General features: G+C 41.7%; 1 protein-coding gene across 4 annotated transcripts in view; it reads left to right on the forward strand.

Moving 5' to 3' along the window:
- The window catches only part of SUFU (SUFU negative regulator of hedgehog signaling), a 107,073-nt gene that overhangs the window by 49,814 nt on the left and 35,066 nt on the right, over positions 1–22,193 (forward strand). For all 4 annotated transcript variants that reach the window (XM_063102828.1, XM_063102830.1, XM_063102826.1 and 1 more), the window contains exons 4-6: positions 19,908–20,050; positions 20,930–21,015; positions 21,286–21,358. In XM_063102828.1, the coding sequence (XP_062958898.1) occupies positions 19,908–20,050; positions 20,930–21,015; positions 21,286–21,358 (302 nt within the window). The remainder of the gene's footprint in view (positions 1–19,907; positions 20,051–20,929; positions 21,016–21,285; positions 21,359–22,193) is intronic.

Raw genomic sequence — 22,193 nt, forward strand, 5'->3', positions numbered from 1 at the left:
GAAGGGTGACTTTCAGACTGGCAAAACCTCTCTAAACTGTGTGGTCTGTGAGGAATGGCTATAAAAGTGAAGAAACTGGAAATGTTTTAGTTTGAAAAAGAAAAGACTTAGGGATGGAGTATGTAGGAGGTTGAACTGTGGTGCACAACAGGTATTCACAAATATGTGAAGTTTTGCCATATGGAAAAGGGATTTGACTTTTTTGTTGTTACCCAGAGCAGAGAACTAGAAAGCTGTTAACTATTCATTGGGATGTGGAAGCATTTCTTAACATGCATAGGCCCTGGGAGGCAGTAATACTTGCCATCTCTGAAATTGTTCTACTAAAGTCTGGGTAGTTGCTGGCCTGAGCTTTTATAGAAGGAATTTAAGGGCTGGGTGTGGAGTTGGTAATTTGGGAGCTTAGATTGCCGAACCCAGAGACCACTTAATAAGGCTGGTTTTTCTTCTAATCAAGCCTTCTTGTGACCACTTCTGTGCTCCAGTCTGGCTTCCTGCAAACAGCTCTGCTTCCTTCCTCTTTTCGGTATTTCAGTCCAGGCTCTCCAGGTCTGACCCAGCTGGCTGATCTCTGGGAACACCCATAAATACTATAGCAGTGTTTCTGGATGTAAACTGTCAGACAAGAAGAGGGGAGTTAGTATCCTGAGCTAGAACTGTGGCTTCTGGAGGAAATTCCCTCCTCTGTCACAGTGGATGGGTTCTGTGTCTGTGTCTGTTTCCACCAGACCCTTCTGCCTTCATTCCTTTTCATGTAAATAGTGGCTTATGTTTTCCAGTGATCGAATCTTTCAAATGAATAACAACTGCTTAATTTGTACAGTATTTTCATTACACAAGGCAATTTTTACATGTTTTAATCATTTTCCTTGATCCTGAAAACTACCCCACAAAGTAGACAATATCATCATCATATCATGTTTTGATTCATGAAAAACAGATGCAGAGAACTTAGTTGACTTGTTCAAGGTTACACAGCAAAGGAAAATACATCAGAGAATAAAGCAAAGAGACATGCCATTACATGGACACTCTTGAGGATCTGCTTTTGCCTTGGACTCAAGGGTAAACATAATACATTTGGGATGACTATGTGCCCCCATGGTCTGGTAGAAAAAAAAAAAATCAGTGCTAATAAGTGATGCTTTCACCTACACTATGGTGGCCAGTGACGGAGCTAAAGAGAAGTCAGTGTTTTATAAATTTACCTTTTTTCAGGTTGTTGGGGATGAAGCCAACCAAAATATTCTCTGGGTTAAAAGTTGATAATTCAAGCATGTAGTCCATAAACACATGAAAAGAAAAGTATTCATCTCACACATAAGAAAAATGCAAGTTAAACTGCCCTGAGATATACACTTCTCACTTGTCAGATTGACAGAAGTCCAAGTTTGATAGCATACCCTATGGTCAAGCTGTGGGGAAACAGGCCCTTTCATACATTCACAGTAGGATACAAAATGCTGTCTCTCTGGAAGGGAATGTATCAATATCTAGCAAAATGCATATGTGTTACTCTTTGACACAGTAATGTCAACAATCCAACTTCTAGGGATCTCAAAAATATAAGCAAAATATGAAAAGACATTCACAACTGGATACTAATTGAAGCATTATCTGTAGTTTAGCTCAGGCATTTTCTCATGGAAGGACAGGTCCATGGGAAGAAGTGGAAATTCTTTGTCAATTCTCTTCTACTGTCCCATTGGCCAAAGCAAGTCCCATGGCCAAGCTGGAGTCAGAGAGGGAGAGGGTATAAAGTTACAGGTATAAGGCATGAGTTCAGGGAGAGCATTGATTTGGGCTACTAATGCAGTCAGCTTACCACAGGGAACTTAGAGTCTCTCTTAGCATCCATGCAGCATGATTTATAGACTTATCATCTTGGTAATCCAAATAGAATATACTCTAAGCTAACAAGATGTCTCTTTAAATGTGTAAATTTGACCACTCTATTGCTGATATTTCAGTATACACTAGGTAGTTATGTTTGGGAATATGAATACTTGTCATTCTACCTGCGCAGTAAAAGATTTGAAGGTAATAATGGTAATGTTGATAAGGATAATCACTGGAACTGTCTCATCAAGAATGTCTATGACAGCTTCAAAGTTGTCATTTTAAATGGCAGACTGATTAGTCAAAACAACAATTTTTCTTTTTCATATAGCCTAGAAAGTTATTAAACATTCAGGCATATAAAATCAAATGTATGCCATTATTGTGACTACTATGGTTTGAATAATGTCCCCACTAAAACTCATGTTGAAATTTAATTGCCAGCATAACAGTATTAGTAGGTGGGGTCTTTAAGACGTGATTAGATCAGGAGGGCTTTGCCCTCATGAATGAATTAATGCTGTTATTTCAAGAGTAGGTTATTTATCTTGGGAGTGGGCTCCTGATAAAAGGACAAGTTCAGCCTCATTTCTCTCTGTCTTGCATGCTTGCTTGCCATGTGATGCCTGATGCCACGGGATAAATCTTGCCAGATGCTGGCACCATACTCTTGGACTTCCCAGCCTCCAGAACCATGAGCCAAATAAACTTTGGTTCTTTATAAATTATCTGGTCTGTGGTATTCTGTTTATCAAGCAGCAGAAAACATTCAGACACAGTGACCAAAGTAAAATTATCTTTAAAAAAAAAAAAGCAAGGTGGAAAAATGTGTGTAGTTAGTTATTGTTTATACAAGAAAACATGTTTATCAGCCTGTGTTCTTATTTGGAAGCTCTATTGGAGAAGGATCTGCTTCCAGGTTCCCTTGGATTGTTGGCAGAACTTCTTTCCTTGCAACTGTTAGGATTCAAGGCAACTTGCTTCTTCAAAGCTAGTAATGGAGAAAGACTCTTACACCTGTGTGTGTATAGCCCCCCTTTTAAGGGCTTTCACTTGATTCAGTCAGGTTCACTTAGGATAATCTCCCTTTTAATAACTGAAAATCATCTGATTTGACCTCACACACATTAGGATGGCTATTATAAAACACACACACACACAGGCACACACACAGAAAATAACAGGCATTGGTGAGTATATAGAGAAATTGGAACTCTTGTACACTGTTGATGGGAATGTAAAATGGTACAGCCACCATGGAAAACAGCATGGCGGTTCCTCAGAAATTAAAAATAATTACCATATTATCCAGGAATCTCACTTCTGTGTATATACCCAAAAGAATTGAAAGGAGGAACTCAAAGAGATTTGTATTTTTACACCCATGGTCATAGCAGCAGCATTCACAATAACCAAAAAGTGGATGGAAGCAACCCAACTGTACATCAACAGATGAATGAATAAATAAAATATGATTGTTGGGAAAATAGAACAATTTGGTCAGGCTCCCCTCACCTCGGAGCTGGTTCAGGGTTGTTTGGTAAACATTTGTGTGTGTGGGTGGAGTAAGTGAGCCTGCAAGGCAGCGCCACTTTGGCTGGTGTTTTACTGCCTCAGGTGCCCGCCCTGCGCAGCCATGTTTTTCCAGACCTGCAGCTTCCAAGGACCGTGTGGCCGGTTGCCTAGCTTATAGACCTGCGTGAAGGGTTTGTGACCAAGTCTGTGAATGAGCTTGAAGGGTCTGGGAGTTCCAGACCCAGCCGTAGCTCAACCATCAGCCCAGTCGGTACAGGATTACCAGCAGGTAAAAGCTGCAACAACTAGCGTGGTCACCTAGCTTTACAAATGGCATCACGAACATGATTAAGAGCTAGACAATTGGTGCTGTGAGCAGGATACGCTACATCAGCCTTAGCATTAGCCTTGCAGTAGCCAGACAATGATATATACATATAATGAAATATTCTTCAGCCTTAAAAACGAAGGAAATTCTGACACATGTTACAACATGGATGAACTTCAAAGACATTATTCCAAGTGAAATAAATCAGTCACAAAAGGGCAAATATTGTATGGTTTCACTTACATGAGGTGAGGTACCCAGAATAGTCCAATTCATAGAGACAGAAAAAAGAGTGGTGGTTGCCAGGTAGGAGCTGGAGGGAAGGGGGAATAGGGAGTGATGGTTTAAGAAGTACAGGGTTTCAGTATGAGAAGACGGAAGAAGTCCTGCAGATGGGTGGTGGCGATGGCTGCACAGCAGTGTGAATATACCTAATGCCACAGAGCTGCAAGTTTAAAAATGGTTAAGATGGTAAATTTTATGTTATTGCATTTGACTACAACTAGAAATGAAAAAAATTTTCAATTTTAATGAACTGATTTGGGATGTTAATGAATTTACATCTTTAAAATCCCTTCACTTTTGCCACATTCTATTGGCAAGAAGCAAATTATAGGTCTTGCCCACACTCAAGGGGGAAAGTATTACATAGGGCTTAACTACCAAAGGGCTGGGGATCTTGGGGCCACCTCAAAATCTTCCTCCCCATATTTCCTAAAAATCAAAAGCAAAATGAAACAAATGAAACTCACAGCATATCAAATTGGTGTCATAATAATAACACAGATTTTAAAACAAGTAATTTGATTGTATATCCTTAATAGATATGCCACAAAGACAAAAAAAAATTTCAGTAATCATGTTATTAATAATAATATTGGTATTATTATTCTGAAGCTAGTATATGTATATAGTAGGATAAAGTAAATAAGTAATTATGTTAGAAGGCAAGATGTTCAGCATAAAAGAAAATTCAAATATAAAATCAAATAGGTAAAAATGCTGTATTCTTAAATTTGGATTGGAAATATCAAGATGAACTGAAGGTGTGTTTTCTCTCTCTCTCTCTTTTTTTTGGCAGCTGATCTTAACCTTGGAGTTATAATATCACGCTCTTTATCTTTTTCTTTTCTTTTTTTTTTTTTTTTAATGTATTTTATCTTTGTTCACTGAAAAGATCTTGAAACAATAGTCAATCCAGCAGCAGTAGAAACTCCTAGGTCTGGATTATGGTCAATATATACCATTTCCTACTTAAACAAATGAGAAATAGCTGATGCCAGGCCTGGGGCAGGAAATATACAAGAGGAGCCTGCAACATCTTTTTATACTAGGAAACAGGGAAGTGACCAAAGGTCATGAGGGTAATGGCAACAACTCAGGAGTCTATTTTAGAGTCTCCCACCAACCAAAGATGGAGCAATATAAGTATCGATAACGATAATAACTGCAATAGATTGAAACACATCAAATGTGTTAAAATCCATGTGTTCATAATAATACTTAAAAAGGTTTACAAAGAAACAAAAAACCTCATTGTTCATCTTTAGAAGATATTTCTCAAAATTGGCAAATAAAGGAAAACAACCAGACATTTGATCTGCCTTTCTTGTATAAATAACCTCAGGGTAACTTTAGAGAAGATTTCCAACCAAAAAATTGTAAAGAATGTTGGAATTAAACCATCACTATTTTTGTAAACTCCTAATGAAATATTGGATCTTGGCAATTGTCATCAATGGCTCATAACAACACAATCTCTATCTAGCTCTTTGGCATATTTACAGGAAATACCAAGGGAGAGGGGAACGTGTTAAATGACATCATGGAGATGCAATCAGCAGGCTGTGGGAAATTCTATTGGACAAACAATCTGATTTCTTAACAAATAAATTGCAAGGGGAAAAAAAGAGGAAGAGGGGAGATCTTCAGATTAAAGATTTAAGGGGCTGGCTGATTAGCTCAGTTAGAACTTGGTGCTGATAACACCAAGATCCAGGGTTCGAAAACTGTGCTGGCCAGCTGCCAAAAAAAAAAAAATTGTGTGTGTGTGTGTGTGTGTGTGTGTGTGTGTGTGTGTGTGTGTGTGTGTATGTACACATATGTATGTTAAAGAACACTTAAAAGATGAACCAACCAAATGTACTCTGTCAGCTTGGTGTAGTAATTTGAACAAACCAACTGTGAAAAAATACTTATAAGAAGTCAATTTGAAGAATAACTTGATTATTTTATGTTATTAAGAAAATACTGTCAGTTTTTTGGAGATGTGTTGCTGGTAATCATGGCATTTTAAAAAATCATGCTTATCATTTAGAGGTCCATAATAAAAACATTTATGCTAATATTATATGATGTCTGGGATTTGCTTCAAAATAATCTCATGGGGATAGGGTGGGAAAGTTGTGGGGAGGGTAATAGGTAAATCGGGATTGTCCACGAATTGATAATTATTGAAGCCAAGTGATATATATGGGTTTATTATATTATTTTCTCTACTTTGGTTTAAAATTCTTCTTAAGGCTGGCCAGCTAGCTCAGTTGGTTAGAGCACAGCCTTATAACACCAAGGTCATGGGTTCAGATGTCCTTACTGGCCTACGGCCAAAAATATAAAAATAAAATAGTAAGATTCTTGTTAGTAACAAGTGTTTTTTTGTTTTGTTTTGTTTTCTTTTGTTTTGTTTAAGCCTAAATTCCAGACCAGGTGCTAAGTTTTTTAAAAATGTGCTTTGGAGGGATTTGAAGTACAAAGCTATAAAGTGAGATGGTGGGCTGGGCAAGTCCTGTTGGATTACAGTGAGAAGGAATTCCCTGGAAACTGGGTTCTCTAGTACTCCATACTTCTATACCATATGCTTTCCTTTTTACTCAGACTATTTCAGTGTGGTTGGTGGCTGGGTGGAAGGGTTGGAGTTTGTTGGTTTGGTTTGGTTGATTCATCCAGTTTTCTCTGCTGCCAGACTCAATCTAGTGACTCAGTGGGCAGTGATTTCTTCCTGAGAGCACAGGGGTGAAAACCTGAGCTACCATACCAGGCCTGCCATTGAATGGTTCCACTCTTGGTTCCATTTGCACTCTTAGTCTGGATAAGGGTAGACATGTTTTTGTAGTGAGGACAGCACTTGAGATAAGAATTTCTTTTTTGATCTGTTTAGCTCCTTACCTGGCTTCAGAAGTTTTCTTTCTTCATATTAACTGGAAACCAAATGTTTTATTTCTTCTCCTGAAAGGTGCTGGAGCCACATTCTGTCCTCAGCATCCTCTCCTCTGAAGGAAAACCAAAGATGCTTATTTCATCTGCACTCCCTAGCCTTTAAGTGCCAGGAATACAACTCTCTCCCCACTCCCAAAACAAATGCCAAACAAAGCAAAAACATTTATCCTAGAGTAGTGTGTCTCTCCAGATCTCTGTGTGTCCAATCTGCAAAGGGGAAGGATGACCTTCCTCTTTGGAATTTAGGCAAAATGAGAGAAGTTCTTCAACTTAAGAATGTCCATAGATACAAGTGCAGCTTTGCTCCAAAGTAAAAGTGTATTAGCTCTGCCCACCCCTAACAAATGGGAGTAGTAGCTGTGTGCATTCATCCTCACCTGGGCCTGTCCGGTGTTGGTCTACAGACATGTTTAACATTTTGATCTTACATTTTAGATGCTTTTAAGGGCATTATTACCTTGAGCCACAAAGCAGTAAAAATGCTGAAAGTGTTAATAAGAAATGATGTACAGTGATGTTGGAAACAGAGATAGGACTAAGAATAAATATTGCAAGGTGGAATGAAGGGGATATTATAACTAGCAAGACACGAAGGAAAATAAAGAAATGGAGAAAGTTTGAAGTTTGGCAAGAGGACCAGCATCATTAATCTGGTTAATTTAGGAGAAGGCAGGGCATTTGTTAACTTAAAAGCTAAGCTGGTGAAAGTGCCATTGGTGCCATTTTAGTTGCAAGCCAAGTCTGGTTCCCTAGATTCCTGGTCTGTCCAGATTGGTACCACTGCACCCAGAGTGATTTGCGCAGTGGCTGCTGGAATTGCACTGCAGAGGTGTCAAGGAGTGAAATCCTCCTTCTGATTCTAAGTATACATATAATACATAAATACTTTTAGAGTTTAAAAATTTGGACTCTACAGATAAAGGCAAAGTCCTCCATGACCACACCACCCAATCTCAGGTCCCTCCCTGAGGGTACTCGCTTTATCCATTTGGTGTGGGTCTTTATCTATGAAATGGTTTAGGTTTGGGTGGGCTTTTTCTTTCTTTAATGTAAGTGAAACTGAACTGCCCTTCACAATCAGATTTTTCAATTAACAGTATGTCTTAGAGATCTTTATCTATTTGCTTTTTTACTGTTGTCTTTGACTTTATGATATGGATAAACCACAATTTAACCATTCCCCTGGTGATGCACATTTAGGTTGTTTCCATTTTTCCACTGTTACAAGCAGTGCACAGATGCAGTGACCATCCTTGTTCATTCTTCCTTGTGAACATGTTTTGCTCTAGGGTAGATGTTAAGAAGTAGAATCATTAGTAGGATACCTTTTATATTAATAGATTCTTTCATTTGGTCCTCCAAAGAGACTGTACTTGTTTATAAGTCCCTAGCGACTAAATGGATTTTCATTCTAGATTTAACTGAACTCTTCAGGAACAAGATGGAAGGAGTAGAAACATATGCTTGATTTTAGCACTTAAAGGATTTCCTGGCCTTTTTTTTTTTTTGGTTGAAATATACAGGGGTACTTCAAAAAGTTCATGGAAGAAGAGAACTAAGAGATATCATGAATCTTTCCATGAACGTTTTTTTTTTGGTGACTGGCCGATAGGGGGATCCTAACCCATGACTTTTGTGTTATAAGGCTGCTCTCTAACCAACTGAGCACTGGCCAGCCCCTGTTTCTATGAACTTTTTGAAGTACCCTTATATATAGTTTAAAATCCCTTAGTCTCTTTGGCTTTAAGATCAAAGGGGCTTGGATCTAACTTGTGTGTAGGTGCAGGTCCTCTGTGCTGGTTAAGGAGAGTGAGAGGAACAAGGGCAGGTTTTGCCCAGTTACAAGGCTCTGGACAGAAGATTCTTCCTTCTCACACCTACAGGTGTCTGCACAGTTGGAGCTGCTTAAAAAGAAAAGTGAAAGCATCTGCTAGATTAGGGCTCAACCTTAAAATGGTGAGCAAGGACATGTATTCTTTACAGGTGGGCATTACACATAGTGGGTCAATAAGTGGGATATGACTAGTGACAGCTACAAGCTGTGGCCAGCTGAATCCCTACAGAGCTCTGTTGGTAGTCGAGGTACTCACCCTTACCATGGGGAGAATGAGGTTGTCCCGCCATGGGCCCTGTGTATTCAGGCACAAGGTGGGTGTCAGGGATCCACAGTCTGTCTCTGGGAGGAGCTACATCAGTCCAGTCCTGAAAGGTTTGCAGCTCTTGAGATTTGTTTTGGGGTGAGGGCCTGCAGGGCTCCAGCAACCGACCAGCTTCCTACCCCACACTGTGAGCTGTATTCCAGTTTGCTGAGCTCCTCTGCTTATAAAAGAGATTTTCCTTATACTTCACCGTTTGCCTTTATGATCACGGCTTTGAGGGAGAGGAAGGAAGCTGGAGAGAGAGGTTTTGGAGAAAATTCATAGGGAAAGAATTTTGAGTCTCCTTTGACTAGCTTTCCTAATCCTTCGCAATTCCTTTGATTCCAGACAAAACCTAGAAGGAATATCCTCTACGTTTCCTTTCAGTTTGTTAGAGCAAACATGTCTCCTCTCGCTCTTCATTTAATCAAGTGGTACTTGCTTATGCATTTCCCCTCACCGTGTCTTGCAACCACATTTAGCCAAATTAATATCAGACAGAACTAGTTGAGGGGACGCTCTCTAACCAAACATTCAAACGAACTTTTTAAGTCATGAAACTGCATTCAGAACCTTAAAAGGTGGATAGGTTAACTCTTGCTTCCATCGCCTGGTCAGTTTGGAAAAACTTTACAACTGGCCAACATTCACACCATCCATCCAACTATGAAGAACTTTGCCTTCTAGCCACTAAAGCTTGTTATCCAAATGTACAGAGGATCTGCTGGGTTTTTTTCCCTCACAGTTTGTTTGTTTGTTTTGTTGTTGTTGTTTTAAAGGCTTCTATCTTGGCCCTTCTTTGGAAGAGTTTGATTTGAAACCCTGCAGTGGGGCTATTGTGCAATCCATGCTCCTGGGATTTCCTTCTCTTACAAGCATCTTGTCTGCTGTGCATGTGTGTGGAGAAAGGCTGGGGTGCCAGATTCTGTTGCTTTGTACCAATGGAAACTTCCAAGCTCCAGAGTATCCTATCTTTTCCTCTCCTTGCAGGAGATCAAGTGTTAAAGGGGAATTACCCAGGAAGGACATATCTAATCTTTGCTCCTATTGGATGTGCATACATCATTGCATTCAACTGCTGTCCAAAGTTTCCAATGTCAGCTCTGCCTCATGACTCTGCTGCAAGGCTCTTAGATTTGGCTTGGGCTGGGGAGTAGGGGTGGGCAGGCAGGGAGGAGATGGGGAGGTGCTCACTCACAGTTTTATTTGGATCCCTGAAGGAAAGAGAGTTGCCGTTACCAGGAAAAGGTGAGCACTGATCTTCCCCAGCAAGAAGAGAGTCTGCTGCCTTTCCTTTGGTGAGTGGATGCTGTCAGGTGGAGGTAGAGTCTGCCTGGAGTGTACTCTGGGTCTTATGGTGCTGGGACAGGGAGGACAGTGCCCTCTATACAATGCCTGGGGTCATCCCTCTCTAAAATTAGAGTAGCGTTGCATATGTGTTTAGGGCTCCAGAAATGTAATCTGTGGCAGTGACATTAGGCTGTCCTATACTCCACAACCTCCTAAAACTTTGTAGGCTCATTTCTGGCAATAGATACATATTCCTTCCTCCCAGCTTGGCTTAGAGCAAGAAGAAAGCCCCTGGGCTTTAGAAGTTAAGATAGGTTAACAGAGAGATTTGGTAGAGGCAGTGGGCAGACTAAGTGGTCCCAGTTAGGAGCATGTGGGCTGGGCAGAGGCCAAAAGGACTGACTTTAAACATCACTTCCTCCATTGCTTCAGCCAGAGCTGGTTCATTCAGCAAAATTGCCAGGTTGTCTCCTCTCACTGGGGAGTCATGAGGCTGCACGGGCCTGTGCAGACCTGAGTTTCTCTCTCCATGAGTATATTTCAGTTTATGGGCCTTCAGTTGACTTTAGGGGGCTCTCTTCCAATCTCAGAGGAAACCTTCTCCAGGTCCAGCTATGCTGAGCAGCCCTCAGTGGCTGCAGGAGAATCTTGGGCCTTCTCAGGAGGAGGGTGGGGTTAAGCAGTTACCAGATTCTCGCCATTGTGTTGGCTTCATCCTGGAATGTCCAGAGATGAGGTGCAGGCTAACTGACCCTTCTCTTCCCAGCAATGTGTGTCATTGTGGACATATCTGGCACATCTGGCATTTGGGGGAAGAATTGCTAAGCCCTCCTAGGAATTAGCTCTGGGTCTTTATAGAGGACACTTAGGTTCTGGTTGTCAAAATGATTTGTGAATACTAGGAAAGCAAGAGTGGAGACTTTTTCTTGAGACACTATGATGGCTGCACCATTGCTCAAGAGCTTAACCTCAAAGTTGACAGACTTGAGACTGCCAGCCTGCTTTGGGCCACTTCCCATTTTCCTGCTCTCTGTCAAACACCTCGTGCAGACCAGCCACTCATTTGATACCTGGCATAATTCAGCTCCATTTCCTGACTGTGTTCTCTGTCCCTGGAAAGCAGGTAATCATCTCAGAGCACTCAAAAGAGCACCTCGAAGGAAGGGGCATTTGACTTCAGAGCTCTCCAAGCTTCATCCATAAGAAATCCACTCTCATCCAGAAGGGAACATTAGCCTCCTCTCCACAGACCAAGCCTATTAGTTCTGACCACTGGGGTGGGTAGGGCATTACTTTCTAAGCTATTGTGTAAAACTTCACAGGGACTGTACTTTTACACAGAATGGAGACAGACCATCATTCTCCAGAGTTGGGATGAATTAAGAACTCTTGAAGAATGTGTTTGTTTCTTAGTGTTTCAAAGGCAGCACTAATTATTTTGCAAACAAGAGCTGTTCTCTTCTGCAGTCTATTTCCCTAGATTTTGCTAACTTGTTATATCCGGGACAGTCCAACTTCAAACCACTATGACTAAAGCTGGATGTTTGATGGGTAGGGTGATGGCTGACACAAGGAGTCAGTTAGAATCTGCACACCTGTTCAGCCCCTCCAGCTTTTGAGCGTTCTTGCCAGAGAGGAGTTTGTTGGTAGGGAATGAGACAGAGTAATGTAACCTTTCTCTCAAATAAGTGAGGGGGAGAATTGTAACTAGCATTTTTTGGACTCTTTTTGCTACCCTGGTGTGGTATTTCCCCTCTGGTGAATTTGCCAAACAGCATGAAAGGCTTGGGTAGCTGAGGGAGGTTTCTCATGGTATTTGGGGGGAAAGTTCAGAGGAGGGAAGGCAATGGAAAGTGACTACCCAGCTTCACCCAGAATGGCCTTCTTTCAGATGCCAGGCAGCCCCTCTGCTGTGTGCTTTACATGGGGGTCCCAGGGATTTTCATCCTCACTTCTTGGTTATGATACTTCTGGGAGCCAGAGAAAGAAGGGAGGGGAAGCAGCTTCCCTAACCACTGGACTGAACAGCGGGCTCTCCATCTGAGGCATTATTAGCATTCGAAAACACCTCTGAAGGGGCCAAGAGCTTCCCGGGTTGGGTGCTGGGGCCTGAGTGGTGAGACTACAGTGGCTCTGTACAGAATGAGGCCTAGCATCCAGGACAGAAAGACCAGACTGGACTCAAGAATGTGCCCATTGTCACTTTGTCCCAGGCTTGAAAACTGTGACCAAGGCTCTTTCATTGTTAAGAAAGATCATTTCTTGGCCATAGCAGAGCCAATAAATATAGTTCACTCAACAGGCATGTCTGGGTAGGACCCTGCTCCTAAGCATTTCCGTGGAAAGTTACACTTTCTGCTCCCCCTTTTAACTCAGTAGTACCTTTTGTCAAATCTTAATCACAAATGCTCAGGGTGGGATGTGTTGCTCCTGGAATGACAACTTGGCCTGACTCCCTTTTATTGCCTTAGGGTCACCCCTTGCCCCCCAGCTACCTAAGTTAAGCCCCTTCCCAAATTAAGCCTGCACAAAGTGCCTTTTGATCATTCTTATTTCATTTAAACAGCTTTGGTTTGCACAACATTTTGTTTGTTTGTTTGTTTGTTTGTTTGGCTGCTACCCAGTACAGGGATCGAACCCTGGACTTTGGTGTTATCAGCACCACACTCTAACCAACTGAGCTAACTGGCCAACCACACAACATTTATTTTTAAATCATTGTCAATTGTAGTTAATAAAAGATCGTAGATTCAAGCCTTTGCAGCCTTTTCCTTGTTTGCAGTCTAAATCCCTGCCTGGTTTGGGGTATATTCCTACAGACCAGAAGATGTCAGATAGGCTTGAGAAGCTGGAGGGAACTGGCCATTTGTTTTTTAAACCAGGAGTGATGGTGCCACCTACTGGGAACTTGCTGTTAGCTACAGGCTCTGTGTCTGGTCCTCCTGTTTTCTGGTGACTGGGACTTAGGTGACAGTATCCGTACTGTATTCTAGTACATATGGCAGTGGAAACGCACTGAGTAGGCACACTGTTTCGTGCTTACAGGGGAGGAAACAGGCTTAAATATTGTGGTTGGGCAAGTCGCCCAGGGTCACAACTAGTAAGTGACAGAGGCAAATAGGAACAGGGCCTTACCAGCTCCAAAGTTCACCACTATGCCAGGGTTTGCCAAAGCCAGCAGGAGATTTTAGCTGGTAACTGGACAAGGCATTCAATGACATGAATGAGGCCTCTTTTCCCTCTTCAGTTCTCTCTTTCAGTCCTGCTTATTTTGTCTGTTTGACTCGACTCTTTAAACTTTTAACAGCTCTCTGAACCTTGTTCATTTCAGTTTTTAACTATGTTAGGTAGGCAACAGTATCAGGTAGAAATTAATAACTTTTTGCTTTCATTGTATCATTTTGAAATTATCAAATTATTTTCCACTTAATGGTAAGCAACAATGATTTTCCATTTATTTCTCTTATTTAGTATAGTGATATGATGTTACCTTTTAAAGTAAGTTTGTTCAGGTAAAAAAAAAAGCGAGTCAATTTTAGGGAAAAAAAATACAGGTAGGTAATGGTATGGGCGGTACGCAGATATGACAAAAACTCTGATGGATGTTATGGATGACTCAAAAGTTTGGGAAGAGCTAGGCTGTGCCTATCATCACTGATAAGCCACTTGACCTTGGGCAGTCTCAAGAATCCCTTCCTCATTTGTAGAAAATAAAATGTTAGTAGTTTATAGTTCAGGTCCTGCAGACCTATAAAATGCTGTGAAGTCTGGCGTGGTGAGTCAGGTTTCTCCCAGGCCAGTTACTGAGCTGGGGAGGTGATAACAAGGAATCCGAGGGCTCGGCTTTGCTTCCCCAACTTTGCCTCTCCCCCAAGATTCCTTTCTTTTGCCTGCTACATTCTTTTTTATATAACAGCTTTATTAAGTTATGATTCACATACCATATAATTCACAGTTGTGAAACTTATCACCACAATGAACCCTAGAACATTTTCATCAACCCAAAAAAAGGAAACCCCATACTGGTTACTCCCCATACTCCCCATCCTCCCTAGCCCTCAACCATCCCAGCCCTAGGCAACCACTAATCTACTATCTGTCTATGCAGATTTGCCTATTCTGGACATTCCATATGAATGGAATCATATAACATATGGTCTTTTGTGACTGGCTTCTTTCACTTAGCATAATGTTTTTAAGATTCATGTTGTAGCATGTATTAGTATTTCATTCCCGTTTATTTCCAAATAATATTCTGTTGTATGAATATACCACATTTTGTTTATCTATCCTTTGATGGACATTTGGGTTGTTTCTACCTTTCAGCTATTATGAATAATGCTGCTGTGAACATTCACGTACAAGTCTTTGTGTAGTCATGTTTTCATTTCTCTTGGGTTTATACCAAGGAGTGGAATTGCTGAGTCATATGGTAACTCCATGTTTAACAGTTGGGGGAATGGCCAAACTGTTTTCCAAAGAAGCTCCACCATTTTACATTCCCACCAGCAATGCATAAGGGTTCTAATTTTTCCACATCCTTACCAACTGTTATTATTGCTGTCATTTTTATTTTAATCATTCTAGGAGGTGTGAAGTAGTGGTATCTCATTGTGATTTTGATTTGCATTTCCCCAATCATGTTGAGCATCTTTTTATGTACTTATTAACTGTTTGCATATCTTCAGATTTATTCAGATCCTTTGCCCATTATTAAATTGGATAATTTGTCTTTTATTATTGAGTTATAAGAGCTCTTCCTGTATTGTGGATACAGTATATACTTTATATATTCTGGATACGTACTGGATGCATGATTTGCAAATATTTTCTCCCATTCTGTAGGTTGTCTTTTTCTTTTCTTTTTTTTTAATTGTGGTTAAATAATGTAACAAAATTTACCATTTTAACCATTTTTAGGTGTACAGTTCTGTGGCATTAAGTATATTCATATTGTTGTCCAACCATCCATCACCACCTTCCATCTCCAGAACTTTTTCATCTTCCCACTAAACACTAATTCACTCCCCATTTGCCTCTCCACCCAGCCTCTGGCAACCACTGTTCTACTTTTCTGCTGCTATGAATTTGACTACTCTGGGTACCTCATATAAGTGGAATCATACAGTACTTGTCTTTTTGTATCTGGCTTATTTCACTTAGCATAATGTCCTCAAGGTTCATCCGTGTTGTCACATGTCAGAATATTCTTCCTTTTTAAAGCTGAATAATATTCCATCATATGTGTAGTGGATTGAATTATGTCCCCGCAAACTCACTGAAGCTTGAATTGTGTCCCCCTCATTTTATGTATTAGAAATTTAGCCCCCACTGTGACTATTAAGAGGGTGGGAAATCCTATTACGGCAATAGAAGGGTGGAGACTTGAAGAGTTAATTGGATTGTAGGACCATGCAATAGTGAAAGGATTAAAAACGGTGGTCAGGGGTGTGGTTCTGAGAGCTTTAACAGAAGAGGAGAGTCTGTCTCTCTTGCTCTCTCTGCTTCCACCATCTTGCAATGTGAGACCCCTGGGTCATTGTTCCCACCACCAGATGGACTTTGGATGTCCCAGCCTCAGAAACTATAAGCAATAAATTTCATTTTCTTTATAAATCACCCAGTTCCATGTATTTTGTTATAAGCAACACAGACTAATATAATATATAAATACTATATTTTGTTAATCCATTCATCTGTTGAGGACATTTGGGTTATTTCCGCCTTTTGGCTATTGTGAGTAATACTGCTATGAACATTAATATACAGATATCTGTTTGAGACCTTTCAGTTATTTTGGCTGTATACCCAGAAGTGAGATTACTGGATAATATGGTAATTTTTTTTTTTTTTGTCAGCTTGCTGGTAAGGGTATCCAAACCCTTGACCTTGGTTCTATTTTTAGTTTCCGAGGAACCACCATACTGATTTCTACTATGACTGCACCATTTTATACTCCCACCAGCAGTACAAAAGGGTTCCAATTTCTCTACATCCTTACCAACATTGTTCTTTACTGGTTATGTTTTTGTTGTTTTTATAATAGCCATCCTGATGGGTGTAAAGTGGTATCCCAAAAGCGGTTTTGTTTGTTTGTTTGTTTGTTTGTTTTTTGTCTTTTTCATGACCGGCACTCAGCCAGTGAGGGCACCGGCCACTCCTATATAGGATCCGAACCCGCGGCGGGAGCGTCACTGCGCTCCCAGCGCCGCACTCTCCTGAGTGCGCCACGGGGTCAGCCCACCAAAAGCGGTTTTGATTTGTGTTTCTTTTTATTTTCCTGATGTTATTATTACAGCACAAAAGGTTTTAATTTTGATGAAGTTCAATTTATCTATCCTTTGTTGCTTATGCTTTTGGTATTACATCTAAGAAACTGTTGCCTAACCTAAGGTCTTAAGATATATTCCTATGTTTTCTTCTATGAGTTTTATAGTTTTATCTGTTACAGTTAGGTCTGTGATCCATTTTGAGTTAATTTTTGTTTATGGTGTAAGGAAGATATCCAACCTGATTCTTTTGCATGTGGATTTCCAATTTTTCTAGCACCATTTGCTAGAAAGACTTTTCTCTCTTCTATTGAATTATCTTGGCATTCTTGTTGAAAATTAATGACTGTAAATGTGAGGGTTTATTTCTGTACTCTTAATTCCGTTACATTGATCACATGTCTATCCTCACGCCACTACCACACTGACTTGAGTACTGCAGCTTTGGAGCAAGTTTTGAAATCGGGAAGATTAAGTACTTCAACCTTGTACTTCTTTTTCGAGATTGTTTTGGCTATTCTGGATCTCTTGTATTTCCATATGAATTTTAGAATCAGGTTGTGAATTTCTGCAAAAAAAGGCATCTGTCATTTTTATAGGTGTTGCATCAAATCTGTAGATCAATTTGGAGAATACTGCCATCTTAAATATTAAGTCTTCTGATCCACTAATGTTGGATTTCTTTCCATTTATGTAGGTCTACTCTAATTACTTTCTACAGTGTTTTGTAGTTTTCAGAGTACAAGTTTTCACTTCTTTTGTTAAATTTATTCCTAAGTATTACATTCCTTTTGATGCTATTGTGAAGGGATTGTTTTTCTTACTATCATTTTCAGATTTTTCATTGCTAGTATATAGAAATACAAGTGATTTTTACATATGCCCTTGTACCCTGCAACCTTGCTGAACTTATTAGTTCTAATAGTTTTTATTGGTTGCTTACCTTATCTATGAATAGAGGTGGTTTTACTTTTTTCCTTTCCAATCTGGATATATTTTCTGTCTTTTTCTTGCCTATTTGTCTTGGCTAGAATCTCTAATACAGTGTTGTATAGAAGTAGTGAGAGTGGGCATCTCTGTCTTTTTCCTGATCTTAGAGGGAAATAATCTAGTTATTTACCATTGAGTATGCTGTTAGCTGTCGGTTTTTTGTAGATACCCTTTATCAGGTTGAGGAAGTTCCATCTATTTCTAGTGTGAGTGTTTTTATCATGAAAAGGTGTTGGATTCTGTTAAATACTTCTTCAGTGTTTATTGAGATGATTGTGTGTGTATGTGTTACCTTTGTTCTATTGATATATTGCATTGATTTTCTTAGGTAAAACCAACCTTGCATTTCTGGCATAAATCCCTCTTGGTCATTTTGTATAACCCTTTTTATGTTGCTGGGTTCACTTTGCTGGTATGCCGTTGAATATTTTTGGTTCTATATGCACAAGAGATATTGGTCTGTGGTTTTTTGTTTGTTTTTATTGTGATGCCTTTGTCTGGTTTTGGTATCAGGGTAATATTGGCTTCATAGAATGAATTGGGAAGTGTTTCCTCTTTTTTTATTTTGGAAGAGTTTGTGAAGAGTTTCTGGCAGAATTGGCAAGCAGGAACAACTTGGTTTCTTGGAAATATCCACAAACGCTTTGTTTCCATCTAGAGTGAATGCTTCTCCTCCTTCTCAGGGACTACTCTGGGGAGACAGGGAGTCTCCCAGCCTGTGCTTCTGAGATCTGGGTCCAATTCCAGGCCTGGATCCAGCATGGTAAATGCAGAGTACCTCAGGGACCCAATTCTTGAAGTATTTGATAGAATTTACCAGTGAAGTCATCTGGGCCTGGGGGGGGGGGTTAATTACTAATTCAATCTTTGTACTTGTTGCTTTGCTTCTTATCTTGTAGACCATGTGGGCTACTTATAGGCGCACACTTCTGCAAAAGGAGGAGGAATTCAGATCCCTTTACTGGCCAGCCACCAAAAAAGAGGGGTGGAAGGTTGGGAATCTGGGAAAAGTGGGTCCAACAGGAGTTGGGATATATGGGAGTTTCTAGTTGGCTCTGCTTGGTGCTGTGCCTTTTCCTCTCCTGTTGTCTCTTAGAGGAAACAGTCATCCTTCTCCCTCCTGAAAGAATTCTGTTGATATTAGGACCAATAACCTGAACCTGTCTCTTTGATGGAAGAGATGATTTTGTAACATCACCTGACACAGGAGGGAGTTAATATTCAAACCAAGACAAGTGATAGCAGAAGCTCTCTGAGGCCTCCCCAAGAGCCTTCAGGCTAGGGTATTTGTGTGTTCTGCCTTGTCTTAAACATTGATAAAAAATGAAGGGACCTCAACTGTTGAGATTCCCAGATCATAACTGATAGACCAGAATAAACTGTGACACAGCTGTTTAAAGAATGAGGGAGCTCTCTATATTGCTGATATGAAGTGAGCTCCAAGATACATAACTAAGTGAAATTAAGTTTAAAATGGTGTGCTTTCATTTGTGTTAGAAGGGAAAAAAAGGAAAGGAAACTATAGAAGCATACAGCCTGGTGAATGCAGAGTACCTCTGGTACCCAAAGTAAGAGTCAGGGGTAGTAAGACACTTACCACTGCATGGGCATTTCCCTTGCGGTTATGCTTCCTTAAACTTTTTTTTAAAGTATTGGGTCTGAGTGAAGTGCAGTGGTGAGGCCATAAGGTGGCTGTGTCCTCATGGAAACAGCCGCCCCTCCAGTCTGTACATCTCTGCCAAGGAGTGTGAGGCATATGCAGACCTCCATTTACTGAAGCCTCCAGTGTTCCTCAGAAATCCCTGTGGGAAACTGGTGATGGATCTCCAAGGCGTTCCACAGTTGGGTGTTCCCTTTGAAGCACTGTTCCAACAGCATAGAAATCCTGGTCTGTTTTTCCAAGGTGAAGGGCTTTCGCTGCCCCCCAGCTTCCCTGTGGACTTCTGGCGAGGCGGCCCCACAGAGAAAGCACTTTATTCTTTCTTGGCAGATCTGATTATGGCTGCCACCTCCCCTGTGAGTGAGGGTCTGGGAAGTGAAGCAGATGCCGGAAGGCTTTGGACTTCCCAGGCCAAACGAACACCCACACTAGCAGCCTGTTCTTCTCCATTGAAGGCTGGCAGAATTGGTGAGCAGGAACAACTTGATTTTTTGGAAATATCCACAAACTTTGTTTCCATCCAGAGTGAATGCTTCTCCTCCTCCTCAGGGGCTACTCTGGAGAGCAGGGAGCCTCCCAGCCTGTGCTTCTGAGATCTGGGTCCAATTCCAGGCCTGGATCCAGGGCTTCAAACACTGAGGATCCTTATGTCTCTCCCACAGAGAATACCTTCTGCAGCGGGGACCATGTGTCTTGGCACAGCCCTTTGGATAACAGTGAGTCAAGAATTCAGCACATGCTGCTGACTGAGGACCCACAGATGCAACCTGTGCAGACACCCTTTGGGGTAGTTACCTTCCTCCAGGTGAGGCATAGACTGGATGTCAGCTCAAGTCTTCCCTGTGAGAAAAGTCCTGGCAGAACAGAGGGGCTTAGATGGCAGGAATGAAGAGAGTGGGAGATTTCCTTTTGTCCTTTCCAATTTTCTGTTCCCTCGGATGGTTTGTCAGGTAGGTCCAGATGGTCCGATTTAACCTGCTGAGACAGGAGAAGAAGGAAGGGGAAGGGGTCCTTTGGGTGGGAGAGAATGGCTGTACCTGAGACAGGATAACAGAGAGGGTATTTTGTGAATTAGTGAAGACCCAGACATGCAAAGGCACAGGACTTCCCAGCAGGAAGCCAGCTCTGGGCTAGATGTGCTATTTCCCAGTGAATCTACCTCAGCTTTAGCCAGTGTTTACATTTGGTTGTGATGAGGACTTCACAAAGGTTCAATTGGCTCCCTTAAGATTTCCACAAAGGCTTAGGCCCTGATAAGAAAGGAGCTTCTCTGCAAACTGCTGGGGCACTTTGGTTGTGGTTCAGAGCTCAAAGGGTCGAAAATCTCCTTTGTTTATATTCCTCATGATAATAGATTGGGTCAGAACATCTCCCTAAACCTCCCCTGCTTCCAGAGACATGGCCTGAGACCCATCCTGATTTGGCTCGGTTGACTTTTCTCTTCTGCAGCCTAGAGCTCAATTTTGTGTTAGCCTTACACCTGACCCGTCACAGCAAAGGCAAGGAACAATTTTTCAGTATCCATCTCCTAGCCAGGTGGCCACTCCCTCCTAGGGGAACCATCCCCCGAGCAGAAATCCTACCTGTGATGCCCCCACTTGGGGTGACCCCAGGAGAGCCAGGATGGCTGACCTTCTGGGAGGGATGGCCATTAACATACACAGCATCTTGTCCTGGGCCTCAGATTGTTGGTGTTTGCACCGAGGAGCTGCACTCAGCCCAGCAGTGGAACGGGCAGGGCATCCTGGAGCTGCTGCGGACGGTGCCTGTGTGAGTATGCCCCACCTCTTGAGGTGGGGCCTGGCTCCTGGGCCTGGGGGTGGGAGGTTCTCCTTCACCCTGTGTGTGTGGCTCCCCCTCTCGTTGTTTCAGGCACTGGTTTTTCATATCAGGGCTTCCCGAAGACTAACTCCCTGACAGCCCCTGACCATGAACTATTCCCGTTTTCTGGGCCCAAGGAAGCAAACAGGGCAGGCTGTAAGTCCTACCCATCAGCCCCAGACCATCAGTTACCATTATAACCACTTTCCTTGTCCACAGTGCTGGTGGCCCCTGGCTGATAACTGACATGCGGAGAGGAGAGACCATATTTGAGATCGATCCACACCTGCAAGTATGTCTTGAGTGAGGAAAACCTCTCTAGCACACTGTGCCTAGGCCTCTTCCAAATAACACTGGCTTTCATCCTGGGAAAACGGAGGAGTTTTATGTGTGAGTGAGTAGAAGTATGGCATGATTTGGAACTTGTTCCTTGAATTCTGCAGAGCACATAGGGAGCAGAGATTTCCGCCCAGAAAAGCTTATCGCAGACACGTATATGTTTACTGTATGTAAACTATATATCAGCTTAAATCATTAGATGACCAACAGCAAAAGAAAATAAGTGTAGTGTATATTGCTTGCTTGCCCAATATTCATTCCCCCACTTTCCCCTTCTTAAAAGAACACAGACTTCCTTCCAGGAAGATAGCCACCACCACTCTTTGACAGTAACATAGGAGATATTGACCCCGTGGCCCAGCTGCAGGGGTGAGTGCTGATTGGTCTATGATCCCATCCCCCTTTCTGACACACTTTCCATCTTGGGAAGTCAGACACTGAGCTCCTATTCTGGGTAGGTTAACAGTCCTTGAGTTGTAAAGGGATCTTTAGACACACAGGCCTGCAGCTCACTGTGGCTGCCTGAACAGAGTACCAGTGTCATCTCTGTGGTTTTAGAGGAAGCACTCCTTTTGCATACAGGTGAACTTTGAAAGCCACCATAGCATAAGTGCCTTTCTCAGGGGCTGCTCACGAAGCAGGAGCAGCAGACAGCTGACAATGTGCCTGCCATGTTTTGGCCTCCTTCTTCTTCCCTACCAATTGCAGGTCACTGGCGTCTCTGAACCTTCCATGCTTCTGTAAAAATCTGGTAGGCCACAGGCAGCTGCCAGGAGTTCCATGTCCTA

This window comes from Cynocephalus volans, chromosome 7 (assembly GCF_027409185.1).
Source record: "Cynocephalus volans isolate mCynVol1 chromosome 7, mCynVol1.pri, whole genome shotgun sequence".
In the NCBI taxonomy this organism is placed as follows: domain Eukaryota; kingdom Metazoa; phylum Chordata; class Mammalia; order Dermoptera; family Cynocephalidae; genus Cynocephalus; species Cynocephalus volans.